The sequence below is a fragment of the Numida meleagris genome, unplaced genomic scaffold (assembly GCF_002078875.1).
Source record: "Numida meleagris isolate 19003 breed g44 Domestic line unplaced genomic scaffold, NumMel1.0 unplaced_Scaffold290, whole genome shotgun sequence".
Taxonomy (NCBI): Eukaryota; Metazoa; Chordata; class Aves; order Galliformes; family Numididae; genus Numida; species Numida meleagris.
Genome location: NW_018364537.1, coordinates 69,521 through 88,030, shown reverse-complemented (window position 1 = coordinate 88,030; position 18,510 = coordinate 69,521). Strand labels below are relative to the sequence as shown.

The 18,510-nt window shown below is 52.7% G+C and overlaps 1 protein-coding gene across 2 annotated transcripts in view; it reads right to left on the bottom strand.

Annotated features, from left to right (window-relative positions):
• Window positions 1–6,532: 6,532 nt before the first annotated feature.
• PUF60 (poly(U) binding splicing factor 60) overlaps window positions 6,533–18,510 on the bottom strand; it is a 28,399-nt gene continuing 16,421 nt past the window's right edge. Inside the window, exons 5-11 of one of the 2 annotated variants that reach the window (XM_021382776.1) lie at window positions 17,785–17,946; window positions 17,256–17,348; window positions 16,148–16,361; window positions 15,563–15,753; window positions 10,301–10,436; window positions 9,601–9,836; window positions 6,533–6,981 (exon numbers count right to left, since the gene is read on the bottom strand). In XM_021382776.1, coding sequence (XP_021238451.1) covers window positions 6,682–6,981; window positions 9,601–9,836; window positions 10,301–10,436; window positions 15,563–15,753; window positions 16,148–16,361; window positions 17,256–17,348; window positions 17,785–17,946 — 1,332 coding nt within the window. In that variant the 3' untranslated portion in view covers window positions 6,533–6,681. The remainder of the gene's footprint in view (window positions 6,982–9,600; window positions 9,837–10,300; window positions 10,437–15,562; window positions 15,754–16,147; window positions 16,362–17,255; window positions 17,349–17,784; window positions 17,947–18,510) is intronic. The other variant, XM_021382777.1, reaches the window with a different exon arrangement.

Here is an 18,510-nt window from a genome sequence, read left to right as displayed (position 1 = left end):
GCGCCGAGCGGGGAGGGCCCAGCGGCTCCGCGGCACCGCGTCCCCTCCGCGCCGCCCCCGGGGCCGAACCGGAGCGTCCGGGGCCTTCCCCGCCCCCCGCGGGCGGCGCTGGGAAGCGGAGGGCGGCGAACTCGGGAGGAGGGGTGGGCAGAGGGGAGCGATGGGAGGGGAGCTCGGCCTGTGCGGCCAGGGAGCTGCGGGAGGACGGGGGGCATCGGCCTCGCGTCGCGCTGGGGAGGTTCAGGTTGGGTGTTAGGAACAATTCCTTCTTGGAAAGAGCCGTACTGCGTTGGCAAAGGCTGCCCGGGGAGGTGGGGGCGGCGCCGGGCTTGGGGGTGTTCCGGAGATGGGGCGCTTGGGGACGTGGGCAGTGGGGTGGGAATCTCGGGGTTCCGTGGTTCCGTGTCCCTGCTGCTCCTCGGCCTTGGGCTGGCCGCACCTGCAATGCAAAGGCTGTCGGAAACGAGAAATGGGTTTTCTCAGCTCGAACGGCGCCTCCTCAGAAACAGGTGAGTTAGGGACGCCAAAAATCGTAATAAAAATAATCAGGCTTGAAGTCTACACGCGTATTCAGCTCTGGAACGGGGTGCCGTGGGAGAGCTGCTTGTGTGCACCGCAGCCTCCAGTTATCCCCGTGACGGCGTTGTCCTCTTGTTCTCACCACGCATTGCTTCTCAGTTTCATAGAATCATAGAATTAGCGAGGCTGGAAAAGACCTCCAGGATCATCCAGTCCAACCACGCACCTACCACCAATAACCCCACTGAACCATGGCTCTCAATGCTAGATCTCAATGTTTCTTGAACACCTCCAGGGTGGGTGCCTCCCCCACCTCCCTGGGCAGCCCATTCCAGCGCCTGACCACTCTTTCAGGAAAGCAGTATTTCCTAATGTCCAGCCTGAATCTCCCCTGGTGCAACTTGAGGCCATTCCCCCTCGTCCTGTCACTGTTACAAGAGAGAAGAGGCCGATCCCCAGCTCCCCACAACCTCCCTTCAGGAGTCATAGAGAGCCATGAGGTCTCCCCTGAGCCTCCTCTTCTCCAGGCTGAACAATCCCAGCTCCCTCAGCCGCTCCTCATCAGCCCTGTGCTCCGTTCCCCTCCCAGCTCCGTGCCCTGCTCTGCCCACGCTCCAGGCCCTCAATGTCTTTCTTGCAGCGAGGGGCCCAACACTGGACACAGCCCTCGAGGTGCGGCCTCACCGGGGCTGAGCACAGAGGGACAATGACTTCCCTGCTCCTGCTGGCTGCACTATTGCTGATCCAAGCCAGGATGCTGTGTCCTTCTTGGCCACCTGGGCACGCTGCTGGCTCATGCTCAGCCCAGCATCGACCAACACCCCCAGCTCCGTTTCCTCCACGCAACCATCCAGCCACTCCGCCCCAAAAATGACAGAGTTTCCCCACCTCTGTCATTTTGTAGTGCGTCAGCCAGGTGTATTTGCCTTGCGCAGTTATTTCTGCTCCTTCACCACCTCCACGCTCCCCACTTCCAGCCCAGCTGTGCCCCGCAGTCACTGCACATAGAATCATAGAATTAGCGAGGTTGGAAAAGACCTCCAAGATCATCCAGTCCAACCATCCACCTACCACCAATAACCCCACTAAACCGTGGCTCTCAACGCTAGATCTAAATGCTTCTTGACATCTCCCCATAGAGCCCCATGCCCAGGGAAGGCTCACACGCAGCCGGGGCGGTGCGGCTCCACTCCCCTCACGGAGCACAGTCAGAAAACACTCCTGCGTCAAACAGAAATAAATAAAAAGAGGTTAATAAGTGGACTGACATGAAAGAGCCGTGCCTTGTGAAAGGCAGCAGGGGGAAGCGTGGCTCGTCCCAGCGACCGCAGAGCGTTTCCACCTCACATGGGTGGGGAGTTCGGGAGGAGCTTAAAGCATTGGGGGTTGTGGGACGTAACGTGGCTCTTTTTGCTCTGTTTTGTTCACCTGAGGAAAGTGGAGATGCAGAAACAATCCACACGGAATGGAAAACGAGCCCCACCGGTGCCCACGAGGGGGCTGAAGCGGTTTGGGTGTGCCCAGTTAATGCAGCTGATGGAGCAGGGATCACAGAGGCGCTTGCAGAGGCCTGAAACACGCAGGTCCTGGTCGCAGCTTAAGGCAATAAACCAGAAATTGCGTCTCTGCTCAGAACCATCAGAAGGACCGAACGCTTGTGAGGAAGGAGATGGCATTTATCCAGTCTCGTAAACTAAAGTCTAAGTCTAGTAAACAAGATCTAAACTAAGTCTAGATCTTGGATGATCTATCCAAGATCGTCCACTTTCAACCCCCCTGCTGAGGGCAGGGTCGCCAACCAGCAGACCAGGCTGCCCAGAGCCACGTCCAGCCTGGCCTTGAATGCCTCCAGGGACGGGGCATCCACAACCTCCTTGGGCAACGTGTTCCAGCATCACCATCCTCGGAGTGAAAAACTTCCTCCTGATATCTAACCTAAAGCTCCCCTGTGTCAGTTTAAAACCATTCCCCCTTCTCCTATCGCTATCCACCCTCGTAAGCAAAATGGATCGTGGACCGCCAACCCCCAGCCGTGGGCTGGCCATCCCCAGCAGCTCAGCCTGCCCAGGGCCCCGTCCTTGGGCACCTCCAGGGACAGGCACCCACGCTTCTCTGGGCAGCATTGCCACGGCCTCGCTGCCTCTGGGTAAAGGATTTCCTCCTCTTTTTTTGGCTGGCATCCTCTTTTGCCATGACGTTAGCAACACGCAGCCCTGTCGCTTTGCCACGGCAGGAAAACTGAAGACCTGCACAAGAGAGCGTGTAGGAAACTGACAAATTGGAGTTTTACCTTTATTCGTAGGGGATTACATGGGCAGAGTCTTCTCAAATGCCATTGAGATACCGAAGAAGCCTTCAGAATCCACCTGCTCCTGCTCATAGCGGCGATCCACAGGATTTACCCATTTCAAACTTCCCCAGGACGCCAGCAGGAACCGGGCAGCGAATGGCATTCCGTGCACTGAAGAGCTGGAATCTGAGGCCCTGGGCCAAAAGAAACACCATGCAACGCAGCGCTAGAACAACATTTAGACATTGTGTTGAGGGACATGGTTTAGCGGGGTTATGTTGGTGGTGGGTGGGTGGTTGGACTGGATGATCTCGTAGGTCTTTTCCAGCCCTGGTGATTCTACGATTCTATGATTCTAGATGTCGCTCGGGGACTGGTTATCCCTTGCGTCCAAGCATTGAAATCTAAGTCAGGAGATTCTGAAACATCTGTTTCATTGCTGGGGTTGGGTAGGAACAAACAGGAGGGATGGAGACAGGAACAGGCTGGAACCCAAAGTCAGGTGAGACTCTTGGCATCAATAAACACCGGACAGAGCACCTTCATCCACGGGGGTGACACCTCACTCAAACCTTGTCCTCATGGAAGCCATCCTGCATGGCCAGGAGAGGTCCGAGCAGATGGCAGAGGTGCAGAATCTGGCCAACTTTCTTTTCCCCGCTGTGCTGAAATGACCCGATTCAGAACTTAAGGACCAGTCCTCCCGGTTCAGGATGGTACCAGGCTTCCCTGACACGCATCTTTCTCTTAAGCTGCGTTCTCTTGGAGTGGCGCCGATGGGGCTCCAGGAAAGGTTCAGAGGTTGGAGATTAGGAACTATTTCTTCTCGGGAAGAGTGGCAATGCGCTGGCACAAAACTGCACTCCAGGATGTCCCCATCCCTGGAGGTGCACAGGAACCGTGGAGATGTGGCACCTGGGGACGTGGTCAGCGGGCACGGTGGGATGGGCTGGGGCTGGACTTGGGGATCTTGGAGGTCTGTTCCAAGCTCAATGATTCTGTGGTTCTGTCATGGATCTGATGAGCTGGAGCCAGCTCCTGAAGGCCAAGCCTGGAGTGGGCTCTTGACCTCTGCTTTGCACCAGCGCTGTTTCCTTGGGGGAAATCAGTAAAACTGGTGAGGAGCCCCAGCTGTGAGCCCCAGAATTCTGGAAGAAAGGTTTCCTCCTCACCCCAACCATTTCTGGGATGTTTTCAGCGGAACCCGGAGCCTCCTCCGACAGCTGCCACCAGACAGAGCTGCTCAATGGTTTGTGCAGCTGCAGCTCTGCAGCTTGCGGCCATCAGAAAGGCAGCGCAGCACCCCAGCCGCTCGGTCCCATCCCCGATGAAGCAGTTGTGGTATGGGCAGGTTACACTGCAGCCTGTGGCACAGCATGCCTACCGAGCTCCCATCACCGCCGGGTATGGGCACAGCTCAGCGTGGCCCCCAGGAGCTGCAGGAAAACAAGAACAGCTTGGACACGCCTCCACTTCTCATGCGTTTTCAAGCAATTAGCGTGGGTCCTAACGAGAGGACTGTCCCCACACCCAGTTTAGGGCAGCACGTGGAGCCACGTGGCAAGATTTCAGAGCTGCTTCTGCAAAATGCTCAGACTTCCCAAATAAACCCCCCCAATGGCCAGCGCTGCTGAAGGATCAGCCGAGGAAACCCTGCACAGACACAGCTCCTGCTCTGCAGCACTGCGTTCTGCCAGGAGGAAAGACAGACAGAAACACGGCGACGAGGGAATGGGGAGGGACCACCACCCCCATCACCTCCTCCTGTTCTGAGCTACAGCTTCCCACATCAGAACCCCCCATTCCTTATGGGAGGAATAGGCCGGTTTGCACACAGAATACAGAATGAAGCAGACCGTTCCTCCCCACGTCGTCCCTAGCATCCTGGTGACCTGTCACACACATACTCATACCTACCCCCAAAATCCTACATCATTAAAGACGTGCACATTTGGCCCAAATCACGTTTGCATAGGGCCCAGGGGAAGAGTCCTTCCTTAGCCCACGATCTTTTCCCTACTCATTTTTAGTTTGAGATCTGTCCGCCATTCCCACTCACGCTGCTGCGTGCTCATTGCAGCGCTTACAAAACCTGATCTCCCGTCAGACACGTGGCCTATCCAATCTGAAGTGACTTTAATTTGTAAAATATCACCGTGTCAGCCAGACTGATGGTGCTGGAAGAACTCTCGGTCAGTTGTTCTTTAATAGACGCCGTATCCTTGCATCAACTTCTACCCTTCCCCTCCTTCTTTACAACCATCACCGATGTACGGAAGCACCCGGCGCCGCCTCATGCTCCTGCATCCAGCCAACAGGAGCAAGCTCCAGAAAATGGGAACTGGAGCGAACAAGGGCAACACTGAACACGGTGAACTTCCTTCTGTATGACAGGCCAAAGCAGCAAGGAAGCGGAGGTGCATCACCGAAGGAAAGGAAGCGGTGGAAGAGGACAACGGGATCCCAGGTGACGAGGGCCGAGGAGCTTCCAGCACGGTGAGAGAGGAATGCCACCACGCCAGGCCCTGCAAAGGTCTCATGTGGAACGCATTCATCAGGTCTAATTAACAGCTACCAAGAACGTGGAACGGCTGCGCTCAGCGCCAGGGCCCATGGGAGCGGTGCCAGGCGTGGCCCACGGGGATGCAGCAGCCTGGCTGGGAGCTGGGGCAACGTCAGAACAGAAATACGTTAATCAATGAACTGCAAACGAGGTCAGCCTTCCAAGATGGATTTCCAACCTTCCAAGTTCGGAAGCAGCGTGCTGCAGCAGCAGCTCAGCCCAGGCCTCTCTGCCGAAATCCTCCCAGATCATTGTGCTGTTATTGCAAGTTCCACACGATTTCTTACTGCAAGTTCTACACCATTTTCCCCTCGGCTCTCTGCTGTCTTTGCAGTTTTGCATAGTAACAATACAACACCCCCTCCTCTGCTTAGTATTGTTAACACAAGCTAGTTCTATTCCTAATTAGACAGAAAGATGCTAACATAAACGCATCCAGGTTTTGTCAATACTACGAAAACTCTGGGCCTTTTCTTTCAGGCAAGGCACGTGTTCCATGCTACTGTCCGTAACACTGGGATATTTCATCCATTGCACGAGGACTGGGTATTTATTTAATCAAAGCACTTCACGTGGTGGAAACCAGAATTGCTCTCTCCCTCCATCCCAGCTGCGAGGCCGCTGGTCTGAGCCGACGCTTCCATTCTGGCACACGAAGGAAGAATGGGAACGGGTAAGTGACCCATCCGTAAAGCTGAGAGCTCACTGCGGTGCCAGGACACGAGGAGATCCAGCCGGTTCGCTCCTGGGCTCCGCTCCACGCCGGGGTCCTGGAAGCTGAAGCTCAGCGTGCAAATCCTGGGCAGGAAGGCGTCCTCCGAGCAGTGCCCGCGCTCTCCTCCACTGCGGCTCACAGGATTTCAGCAGCACCTCCGCCGCGTTGCTAAGAGCCCCCTCCCCTCCTCCATTCCAACTATTTATTGGCCCATTTCTGAAGAAAACTCTATTCCAGCCCTGGAGGTGCAGCAGGATCCCGACTCGAGTGTTTGTTTTTGCCGTGACCGCAGCGTGAGGCACCAAGTGTGGGCAGCAGCCCCTCTTCAGGCTCTGGCTCCGCTCTTCCAGGCTGATGAGGCCACGACCCCCACCTGGCCTGGCTGATGGGTATCAGCCCCTTGAACACACACACACACACACACACACACAAAAAACCCCACAGGTTAACTTTCTCGGTGCTTTTATCCAAACTACGAGTACATCACAGAGATCTGTGCCCACCCGGGAGCATTCTTTACACATGGCTAAAAAAAAAAAAAAAAAAACAACCAGACAGGCAGAGGGGACAGGGGCCAAGTCCTTCCTGCAGAGTTCATGCTGACAGGTCGCTGTTATCAAATCTCTCCTGGTCGTACACCTCTGCCACCACCTTCCTCCCAGCAAACCAGCGCCCGTTCAGAGCCTGGATGGCTTTGTGAGTCTCTGAGGCCATGGAGAATTCCACAAAGATCTTGACAATGATCTCAGCATCCTCCTCTTCTCCCTGCTTCTCCTGGTAGATGATGACCCTGTTTACAGCCCCAAATTTGCCGCATTCTTCCGTGACTTCTCCCTCCAGGTCATCATCAATGTCCTTTGGATCCACCATGTTGCGAAGCACCATCACAGTGGACTGCGGAGAGAAGGAAGGGGACAAATTAATTAGTAGATTTCCCAGCATTACGTCATTACAAACGTATTGCATGAAGGCAACAACGTCAGCAATATCCCACTGTCCCACATTTAAACTTTTCCTTCTGTCTGAATAACGCAGTCAGTTTAACCAACAATTCTTCCCCCCCCGCCCCCAACGCTGCAGACAACGAACAGAATCACTTGGGTTGGAGAAGACCTTCAAGATCATCAAGTCCAGTCATCCCAGTTCCCAACAAAACAGAGCACACAGTATTGCTGATGCCCACAGCCCGTGCTCAGTGTGCAGCATTTATCAGGCCATGGCTGACTTGGTATTTAATTACAGGGCACAACAACACAGGAACCTTTCAGAGTGCCCGCAGCTTACCTTGGGCACACATCCACCACCGAGCCCTTCTGTTGCAGAGTTCCTCTCTGCACCGCAGAACTGTGGATGCTGTAAGGGACCAGATGCCCCCTGCTCCAAACCCAGGTCTCAAGAAGGGCCGTGCCCACATGGCTTCCGACTATCTACCAGCATGGAGCCTCCAGCACCGCTGAGCAGCCCCTGTATGGCTTCGTGCATCACACCCATCTCTACCACTTCCCTTCCTCCCACCCCTGGCTCTGCCCGATGTCGTCGCCTAGCAGCCACGGTGTTTTAGGATCAATATAATTAAGAAACACTTGCTCCAGTTCTTTCACACACATCTGCCAAACTGCCTCTACGGGCCGACTCCAAACAGCCAAATCAGAAGGGTACACGTAGGTCGAAGAATGCTGAATGTCTCTGAGAACGGTGTAGTTTTAAGACTCTGTTTTGATACTATTGAATGTTTTTTTAAGTATGCCAAATGAATTATTCGGGAATGGCACCTGCCAGAGAAAAGCTGCCTACTATGTCAGAAGGTTCAGGACGTCTGCAATTATTTGGTCTCTGAAAAACAAAGATCACACACCAGCTAATTCATCTGTCCTCCCTTCAGAAGCGCACGGAAGCATTATCCCTGTTCTGCATCCAGAGAAGCAGCACTGTCCACGCAGCACCAAAGCCTGGGAAATCTGCACGCTGGGAAGGAATTCAATCACGTGCAGAAACAAACCAGCAAGAAACGTGATGGGATGCAACACAGCCTGTCTTCCACACCTAAGAATTCCACCTCTTCAACGTCTTTATCAGTGACACAGATGATGGCAGCGAGTGCACCCTCAGCAAGTTTGCAGATGACACCAAGCTGAGCGGTGCAGTCGATACATTGGAAGGAAGGGAAGCCATCCAGAGGGACCTGGGCAGGCTGGACAAGTGGGCCCATGTGAACGTCACGAGGTTCAACGAGGCCAAGGGCAGGGTGCTGCACTTGGAACGGGGCAATCCCAGGTATTGATACAGACTGGGGGAAGAACTCCTCGAGAGCAGCCCTGCGGGGAAGGACTTGGGGGTCCTGGTGGATGAGAGGCTGCACATGAGGCAGCAGTGTGCGCTGGCAGCCCGGAAGGCCAACTGTGTTCTGGGCTGCACTGAAAGAGGAGTGGGCAGCAGGGACAGGGAGGGGATTGTCCCCTGCTACCGGGCTCTTGTGAGGCCCCATCTGGAGAACTGTGTCTAGGGCTGGGGCCCCCAGCACAAGAAGGATGCAGAGCTCTTGGAATGAGTTCAGAGGAGAGCGACCAAGATGATCGGAGGGCTGGAGCATCTCTCCTGTGAAGAAAGGTTGAGGGAAGTGGGCTTGTTCAGCTTGGAGAAGAGAAGGCTCCGGGGAGGCCTCATTGTGGCCTTCCAAGACTTGAAGGGAGCGTATCAACAGGAGGGGGAATGATTGCTCATGAGGGTGGATAGCGATAGGAGAAGGGGGAATGGTTTTAAGCTGAGAGTGGGGAGATTTAAGTTAGATATTAGGAGGAAGCTTTTCACTCAGAGGGTGGTGAGGCGCTGGAACAGGTTGCCCAAGGAGGTTGTGGATGCCCCGTCCCTGGAGGCATTCAAGGCCAGGCTGGACGTGGCTCTGGGCAGCCTGGTCTGGTGGTTGGCGACCCTGCCCTCAGCAGGGGGGTTGAAACTCGATGATCTTTGAGGTCCTGTTCAACCCAGGCCATTCTATGGAAAATCTACCATCTATTTTTCTGATGTACTGGCCTTTTCCGTCATTCAGACTTGTTCTCTCTCATTCTATCTTCTGTTAAATTTCATTTTACAAGCATTTTGTAGTTTTATCATACAGTAAAACGTCGTAGGGAAAAGGTGGACTCGATAACGTGGAATAGATTGCCTCTGTCACAGTGTGCCAGCCTCACTTCCTTAATTACAAGCCAAAACAAACTAGGATGGCCTTTTAATGATGCTAAGTAAACACAGTTTAATCAGAGAGACCTCCAAGCCAAGCCTTTTCCGGCCTGGTGACTGGTCAGCACTCCCAGAAGAACTCAGAGAAGTTCCCAAAGGTAGAACGAGAACCTTCACAAGCAGAAAATGAGCCTGAAGCCTCTGGAATCCCACACGAGCTAAGGGGAGCACCTGTGGCAAGTGCTGCAGGAAGGCAGCGGCACGTACGAAGCTGCAGAGCTGCATCACATTAAGACAGACCTAAACCCAGGCTCAGGGCAGCCAGGTTGCACTCACCTCCTGTTTACGAAGCAGTTTCTGCATCACCATGTGACGGGCGCTGCTGCCAGATATGCTCATGTGTTCCTGTTCACTCAGCATCTCGGGCCTCTCGGATTCCTGGAACACCTCCTCCTCTTCCTTCTCCTTCTTGACCTCCATCAGGCCCAGGGCTGGAGGACTGGCCAGGATGGGATTCACAACTCCCACCTGGGGGATAGTGACGGGAATGGGAGGGCGGGCAGGGGTAACACCTGCAAGGGAACCAATTCTGTAGCACAGAGAACTGATGTTCGGTGACATTCAGACACACACCAACCGGGGATCAGGGGGACCACAGAACCTAGATGGCTTTATTTGCTCTATGCAAACAACAACCAGGGAAGCATAAGCCTTAGTAAGGAATACCAGGACCCGTGCACTCAATGCCTTCACCATATACTTGCCCTGAAGGGAGACAGAGCACAGAACTTGGCATGAGGGAGCAACTATCCCAGCTTCACTCAGGGTTCATGCATTCCTGCTGTGAAGCTCACATCCCTGTTGTATCAATTACATACCCAAATAAACTCCTGCTATGCTGCACAAGCTACAGTTCTCGACAAGGACGGGCAGGGAAGAGGATTTTAGCTTGAAATTCTCTTTCATCTTGACCCCAGCTGTGGAGAACTGCGTTCTTAGCAGTTACAAGAGGTGACAAAACGAGCAGCCAACTCACCTGTAATGACTCCTGGAGCCTGTGCTGCCATCACAGCCTGTGGCAATGCCCCCAGCGGCTGCGCAAGGGTCAGGGCAGGGGATACGAGCCCAGGGGTGGCCAAAGTGCCAAGGACTGCAGCTCCTGCCACTGCTTCCTGCAAGAAAAGAACAAAACCAGGCGTCAATTCTGCATCGTGAAGTCATGCATGGGGGCATCCAGCCGAGGCTCAGCCGCTGGCTCACTTAATACCAGGTATATAGATATTGAGGGTGACAGCTCTCCAGGGCTACTACAGAAAAGAAGAAACTTGTGACATGTACAGGAGCTGGAAGACATCAGGCAGTGGAAGAGAATGTTTGTCTTGCAGCTCCATTTCTTCCACCCCCTCAAGCTGGATGCTGGTACACGATCTGCAAGGTGCAGGCAATTCCAGAGCAGGAATGATGCCTACTTGCTTCCACCTGCTGATGCTCCAGAGAACCTCAGGAGCTCCTCAAGCAACTGTTTAAAACAATCAAGATGAGGAGCTGTTCAGCAGCTCAACTAGCACACAAATGAAGCTTTTTTTGTTCATGCTAAGGATTCATTTCACCAGACTGACAGGAGCTCCCATCCCACACAACCAGCGTCCTGGGGCCAAGTGACAAACCTGATGAGGAACTCCCTCAGCTTAAGTGTTTCTTAAGGGCTGACCTTCCACCAGGAACAGAGCAGTCAGAAATGCTACTGCAAGCACAGGGGGCAGGGCAAGAGAGAGTACGAACGTGCACTTTACAAAGGCTGCACGCCTCTAGATTGCCTTAAACCAAGCATCTCATCTTGAGGGAAGTGGGCTTGTTGAGCTTGGAGAAGAGAAGGCTCCGGGGAGACCTCACTGTGGCCTTGCAAGACTTGAAGAGAGCGTATCAACAGGAGGGGGAACGATTGTTCACGAGGGTGGATAGCGATAGGAGAAGGGGGAATGGTTTTAAACTGAGACAGGGGAGATTTAGGTTAGATATTAGGAGGAAGTTTTTCCACACAGAGGGTGGTGATGCACTGGAGCAGGTTGCCCAAGGAGGTTGTGGATGCCCCGTCCCTGGAGGCATTCCAGGCCAGGCTGGACGTGGCTCTGGGCAGCCTGGTCTGCTGGCTGGCGACCCTGCCCTCAAGCAGGGGGGTTGAAACTCGATGATCTTGGAGGTCCTGTTCAACCCAAGCCATTCTGTGACTCTATGATCTCTCTAGTCACCATCCTTGAAGCGCAGACAGCAGCACGGCACTGTGATCAGCCTTAACCATCACGGCACCTGCAGATTACTGCCACAAGAGTAACCTTCTGAATGAGAAACATCCTATCATTAAATTCTGCCAGCATCACTTTTACTGGTGAAGCCTTATTGAATTTGACCCCTTTTGATGACTGGAAGCTTTCTTCAAACTTCCAGTCTCGATAATCAAAGAATTTCTGAGCCCCTTCCTTCTGCCCTCACCTCTCTCTTCCACCTTGTTACCTCCTTTGCCTCCGTATGAACAGCACTCGAGCACCCTGATGCACTTTTCAGTGTTTTTCTACACTTACACCAGGTCACTTCCCTAATTTCTTCCTGCACATCAGATTCCATTTCCCTGGCAAACTGTGTTATTCCTCTCTATCTTTTACACACCTGACTCTAGATGACCAGAATTCCAACATTTCACACAAACATCTGGTTCAAGGATGACACCTCCATAAAACGACTGGGATGGTGGGATATAACAGGCACCTCATTTCCAATATTTTGCACTGCTCTCCAGGCTATTACAGCCATCATTTATTGAGCTAGATCCTTCTCTTTCCTTCTCGTGGAGACCCTCTCAGTTCTGACAGATCAGGGCAAAGATTCTGGTTGTTAAATGCAGTATTTTCAATTCTGCTGGTAAATTCTGCATGGTTCCTTCTCCATTCCTCTCTGATTCTGCAGTTATACTCTACGTTAATTACGCTCCTCATCTGTGTTGCCAGCTAATTAGCATTCTCCTCCTAATGTGTACAATGAGACCAGTAATATTTTTGTGAATGGGGATAAATTAAGGACTGTCTCTTCGTAGCTTCACCGGGTGAGTGAGGGGTGAGCAGCGCCCAAGCAGAGCTCGTTTCCACCTCTTCTCACTTGGTCATGCCCCTCAGAATTGAGTTCCACAGTCTCACTCCTGTATGCAGCAGCTTCTGGTGGGGCTCCACCAGCTCCTGAGCTGCTGACAGAACGTGCAGTAAACGTTTCTCCTTATCGAGCACAGCTTTCTTTGATAAAACCACTGTTGTGTCCACTCGGCAGGGATATCTTCCCCAAACACCCAGATAGAAGAGGTAGCTGCTGCTTCTGACGTTTTGTTCTTCCTTGGAAGCTTGCTTTCACTCTTTCCCTACCCCTGGGGTCAGAGCAAAGTCTGCAGGTATCACGGCATCAGTTTTCCACGCTACCTTAAGCACAAGCATCACGTTAGCTGGTCCTCATCACACAGTAATATCCCTGGCTTGATAAGACTAATGACAAAAAACCTGCACATGCCACGACAACTGCACGTGGCAACCTCCCACCGAGGACGCAGTAATTCCATGTGCATCATGAGCCAGTCTGCCTTACCCTTCTATAGAAGGGGATGAACACTTCATAAGCATTCAGTGCTGCATTAAGACTGCCACAACGCTGACCATGCTGGTAATTAGCAGCCTCATTACTTCTCCTTCTTCGTAGTTTTCTTAATTTTTGCTTCAAGGCAGACTTTTTTTTACTGTGACTGTCAAAGGCCATTATCATTGCTGCTCAGAACCACTCTCTATTCCGCGTTTCATTGAAGTGCAGTGGTGCTTTCTTCTTCCTTGCCTTGCACGTGAATTCCAGATCAAAGTTGCATTTCAGACCCAAAGTTGCATTTCTGACTTGGAATTCCCCTCTCATGCTTCTTATTTCTTCTGTCCCGCTGAGTTCACTGATTAGCTTCTCTGCTTTCTTGGGCTGCAGAGATCCTGCCCCCCCAGGCAAGGAATACAGACACAGGGGTCACTTTAATTTTCTTCCATCAATACCTATCAGTATTGATGTCAGAAGCACCTACTTGAGCAAAGTAAGTTTTGAGAATTGCTGGACACCCAGTTCTGCTGAATCTACTGCACTTCCTGCTTTCTGAACAGCTGAAAGCCATGGCCAGCCAGTTCCCACTTTGCCATAGACAGGGTCTTTCCAACAGTGCTGCTCTCATGCAACTATGACTGCCTTCACAGCCATCTGCCCATTCGCACCAATGCATCCTTTTAGCCTCACTATAACCACTTCCCTAACTGTTGACAGGCCTACCTAGACAAAGAGTCACAGAATCATAGAATTCTTAAAGGAGTTGGAAAGGACCTCTGAAGGCTCTGAAGGACAAGGCTGAGGGACTCAACAACTTTTTTGCCTCGGTCTTCCCTGATAACTGCTCGCCACGCAGCCCTCAAACATTTGGTTTGGCAGGAGGGGACTGGGGAAGCAGCATCCCTCCCACTGTAAGCGACGATCAGTTTTGAGACCACCTGAGGAACCTGAACATCCACAAGTCTATGGGTCCTGACGAGAAGCATCCCAGAGTCCTGAGGGAACTGGCTGATGTAGTCACCAAGACACTCTCTATGAGATTTCAAAAGTCATGGCCATCGGGTGAAGTCCCTGGTGAGTGGAAAAAAACCAACATCACACCCATTTTTAAAAAGGGTAAAAAAGAGGACGCTGGGAACTACCGACCTGTCAGTCTCACCTCTGTGCTGGCAAAGGTCATGGAGCAGATCCTCCTGGAAGCTGTGCTAAGGCACATGGAAGGCAGGGAGGGGATACGAGAGAACCAGCATGGATTCACCAAGGGCAAATCCTGCTTGACCAACCTGGTGGCCTTCTATGATGGTGTCACTGCATCAATGGACCAGGGAAGAGCCACTGATGTCACCTATCTGGATGTCAGGAAGCCCTCTGACACGGTAGCCCACAACATCCTTCCCTCCAAATTGGAAAGAGATGGATTAGGTGGCTGGACTGTTCGATGGACAAAGAACTGGCTGCAGGATCGAGTCCAGAGAGCGGTGGTCAATGGCTCCATGTCAGGATGGAGATCGGTGATGAGTGGTGTCCCCCAGGGGTCGGTGCTGGGGCCGATACTCTTTAATACCTTCATCAGTGACACTGACAGTGAGGTTGAGTGCACCCTCAGCAAGTTTGCTGATGACACCAAGCTGTGGGGTGCGGTGACACAGCAGAGGGACGGGATGCCATCCAGAGGGACCTAGACAGGCTGAGCAGTGGGCCCAGGTGAACCTCATGAGGTTCAACAAACCCAAGTGCAAGGTCTCGCACCTGGGTTGAGGAAACCCCCATTACCCATACAAACTGGGGGATGGAAGGATTGAGTGCAGCCCTGTGGAAAAAGACCTGGGGGTACTGGGGGATGGCAAGCTGGACATGAGCCAGCAACGTGCCCTTGCAGCCCAGAAAGCCAACCATATCCTGGGCTGCATCAAAAGATGCGTGGCCAGCAGGTCAAGGGAAGTGATCCTGCCCCTCTGCTCTGTGCTAGTGAGGCTTCAACCTGGAGTACTGCGTCCAGATGTGGAGTCCTCAGTACAAGAGAGACACGGACCTGCTGGAGCCCATCCAGAGAAGGGCCACAAAAGTGATCCACAGAATGGAACACCTCTCCTGCAAGGATGGGCTGAGAGAGCTGGAGCTCTTCAGCCTGGAGAAGAGAAGGCTGCGAGGTGACCTGAGAGCGGCCTGTCAGTATCTAAAGGGGAGCTACAGGAAAAAAGGGGACAGACTCTTTAGCAGGGTCTGTGGTGAGAGGGCAAGGGAAAATGGCTTCAAGCTCAGGGAGGGTAGATTTAGGTTAGATATAAGAACAAGTCTTTTACAGTGAGGGTGGTGAGGCACTGGAACATGTTATCTAGGGATGTGGATGATGCCTCATCCCCAGAGACTTTCAAGGTGAGGCTGGATGAGGCCCCGGGCAACCTGATCTAGCTGTGGTGTCCATGTTCACTGCAGGGTGCTTGTATCAGATGGCCTTCAGAGCTCCTTTCCAACTCTAAGGATTCTATGCTCCTCAATATTTTCTTCCTAATATCTAGTGTCCTGGGCAAGCTTCTACATGCCAAGTCTTGGAATCAGCTTGATCTAGGCCAAGAGCCTCCACTCAAATTAACAAGTACAACTGGCTGGAGGAGTGGGCGTGCTTGTTTCTAGTAGGGGGACAATAACCATCCACTGCCCTAAGTCATTCCAGCCCGTGTCTTACCTGTGCTGTGATCTTTGCTGTCGCAGCTGCAGCAGCAACAGCTGCTGCTGGAGGTAACCCCCCTGGTGTGGCGGGCGTCAGGAGAGGCATCGGAGGAGTCACGGCTTTACCAACTCGTAGATATTGACCCCCAAGGTCAAAGAGGTTCATGGAGGAAACAGCATCTTGAGAAGACTGTGCTTTCTCATACTCTGCAGTGAGAAGGAGGAACATTTAACTTCTAAATTCAACGCTCTCACCGCACTATTATGATTTGGATTTGTAAAAAAAAAATAAATAAACAAACAAGAACACACAAACAAAAATGACTTGAGAGTTCCAGCAAGAAGCCCCTCAATGTTTAAGTCACCCCTCTGATCACAGAGGTGCTGCCGAGAACAGCAGATGCAGCAAGACCAATTAATCCACATAAATATCGAGTAAAACCATCTGGCTACTAATTAGGTTTCTAAATACAGGTGTTTACCTGCTCCGAATTTATCTCTGCCCCATTGTTTCAAGCGATTCTCGCACTACATTAAAATGGGTGAGGACGATCCCAACAGCTTTCTTTCCCCCAGAACAAATACCAGAGAGCCGTCTTACCGATGAAACCGTAGCCTTTGTGCTTTCCTGTTGTGGGATCCCTGGCTAACGTGCAGGATTTAATCTTTCCAAAGGCCTCAAACACGCTCTTGATGTCGTCATCTGACAGGTCCTGATGCACGGAAGCCACGTAGATGCGGTTGAAAGCCCGTGCCTCTTCTGCTAGCTGGTCTATAATTGGTTGTGCCTGTCCTATGTTGCTCGGTCTCCCCACCTGCAGAGAACACAGCAAGCAGCTGGTGAAGCGGCCTGAAGGGCAGCAGCGTGACTTGGCGAGCCGTGCAAGAGGCAAGCACTCAGACAACCACTTCCTCTTCAAACCACACAACCCCTCACAGGGTCATAACCAGCAAAGTGCAACGCCTGACTCTCAGCTCTGGGATACAACCTGCACCGTGATGCCAAAGTGCCAACAGCCTGCACTGAGTGCCCTCCCTTCCACCACGCTTCCCTCAAGCTAAGCGCTTTTGTTCCCTGACCTTCACAAGACCAGCGTCCAGGAAGCTAAAGAGATGCCGAAAGCAAAACACGACGCTTCTATAGCCTTCTTTTAAAGACTCCCCAAACCCCTTGGAAGCAGTACGCTGCAAAAACGCATCGGAGAAATGCAAGGTATCACAGAAAACACTAACTTTCCCCAGAATTCCAATCCCTGAAGTTTCACCTTTTAGACATCACCTGTAAACACACAGCTGAAACCATTGCTCTTTTCAGTCTGCGCTGAAGGGTGGAGGGGTACTTGCAATTCCTCACGCTGTTGAGGAACAAGAGTCTGCTGCTACCACCTAGCACCCACACCAGCACTGTATTGCAAAGGAAAAGCATCACGAATCATCTTTGGTTTTGTCCTCAAGAAATTGTCATGGCGTGCTGTGTGTAAAACTGCCAGCTTACAACAACGAGTTCCTTGCTTTTATTAGCATGCTGCGGGGGTCTGGCAAGGGACCAACAGCCAGGGCGCTCACTGGATTGAAAATGAAGATCTGCCAGGGAGCAGACTTCAGCTCATCTTCCCCAGTACAGCGCTGCAGGAAGCATTTCCAGGCAAGAAAGTCTTCATTCACGGTAAAAGAGGGCTATGAGTTTTCAGAGCATGCCTGCTACTCACCTTTATATTCCTTCCTCCCAGCATGACAGAATTCATCTGCTCCAAGGCCAGCTGTGCAGCTTCAGGCACCTCGTATTCCACAAAGGCAAACCCCTAGGACAGAAGGATGCTCGTGTTCAGTCGTGCCGGCTGCATCTTGTCTCCACACCAGCGCCAGCGAACACAGCCAAGACTTCCCACTACCAGATTCTTACTGTGGCAGCCTGACAAGACTTTAAGGAATTTCTACCAGAACTGAAAACTGCACGCTGAAGTGCAGACCCAAGGCTGCATGGGAAAAAGAGAAGCCATTGCGTGTAGGGCCGCTGGCTGTTCAGCATCTTCTGTGCACGCCACACTTGTGCACACCACACTTGTGCACACCTGGTTCCCACTACAGAATCCTGAACCAGGCAGAGCAGGTGGCTACCAACGTTTATCTTAAGTCAAAGCAGCCGCCTACGAGGATAAAGGCTCCTCCTGCTCCTCGATAAACTCCGTAAGGCCTCAGAGAAAAGACAAACACGTTACTCAAGGGCTGTCAACCAACCTTGTGCTTCATGGTAACAGAGTCCCAGGACATATCAATGCTTTTTATAGGTCCAAACGGGGCAAAGGCCTGGCGAATGGTGTCTTCTCCCAGCTCATAGTATATGGAGCCCACATAAACGCGACACATGATGGCCAAGGCGCGCTGCCTCTGAGCTGCCATCTGTATTGGAAAGAAGAACTGTCTGGTTAGATCAGGGGGCGGCCACGGACGTCAGGACCTCCTTCCCTTCCTCCTTCCCTCCCAGGAGCTCTGACCCAACAGCAAGTAGCTCCTCACTGGGCTGCAAGCACAGCCTGGCACACGCAGTGATAAAGAAGTATTTTCCTGCTCAATGCACAGACTGCTGGAGCGGATAAGCAGTACAGCTCACTCCCAGGGGCAGTCAAATCTGGGGTCTGCCACCGCAGGAGCCTTAACTCCAACCCCAGTGATAAGGTCTGACCCTCCCCAGTGCGATCACATCTCCAGCAACGCTTGCAGGAGGAGGAAATCACTTCGTTTTTTTTGGACAGCTTACCCCCTCCTGGCAGCAAAAGGTCTCAGTTCTAGGCACTGCTACAATCCCTCCCGCCCCCTCCCTCATGGGGCAGCACGAGATCCAGCACTGGGCACCACCTGGTCGCTCCCTCCCCCCCCATTCCTCCCAGACAGCAAAGGATCTGGAAATCGGGAACCTCCTCCCCACCCCCTCGAGCATCACACACCTCCTCCTCCTCCTCCTCC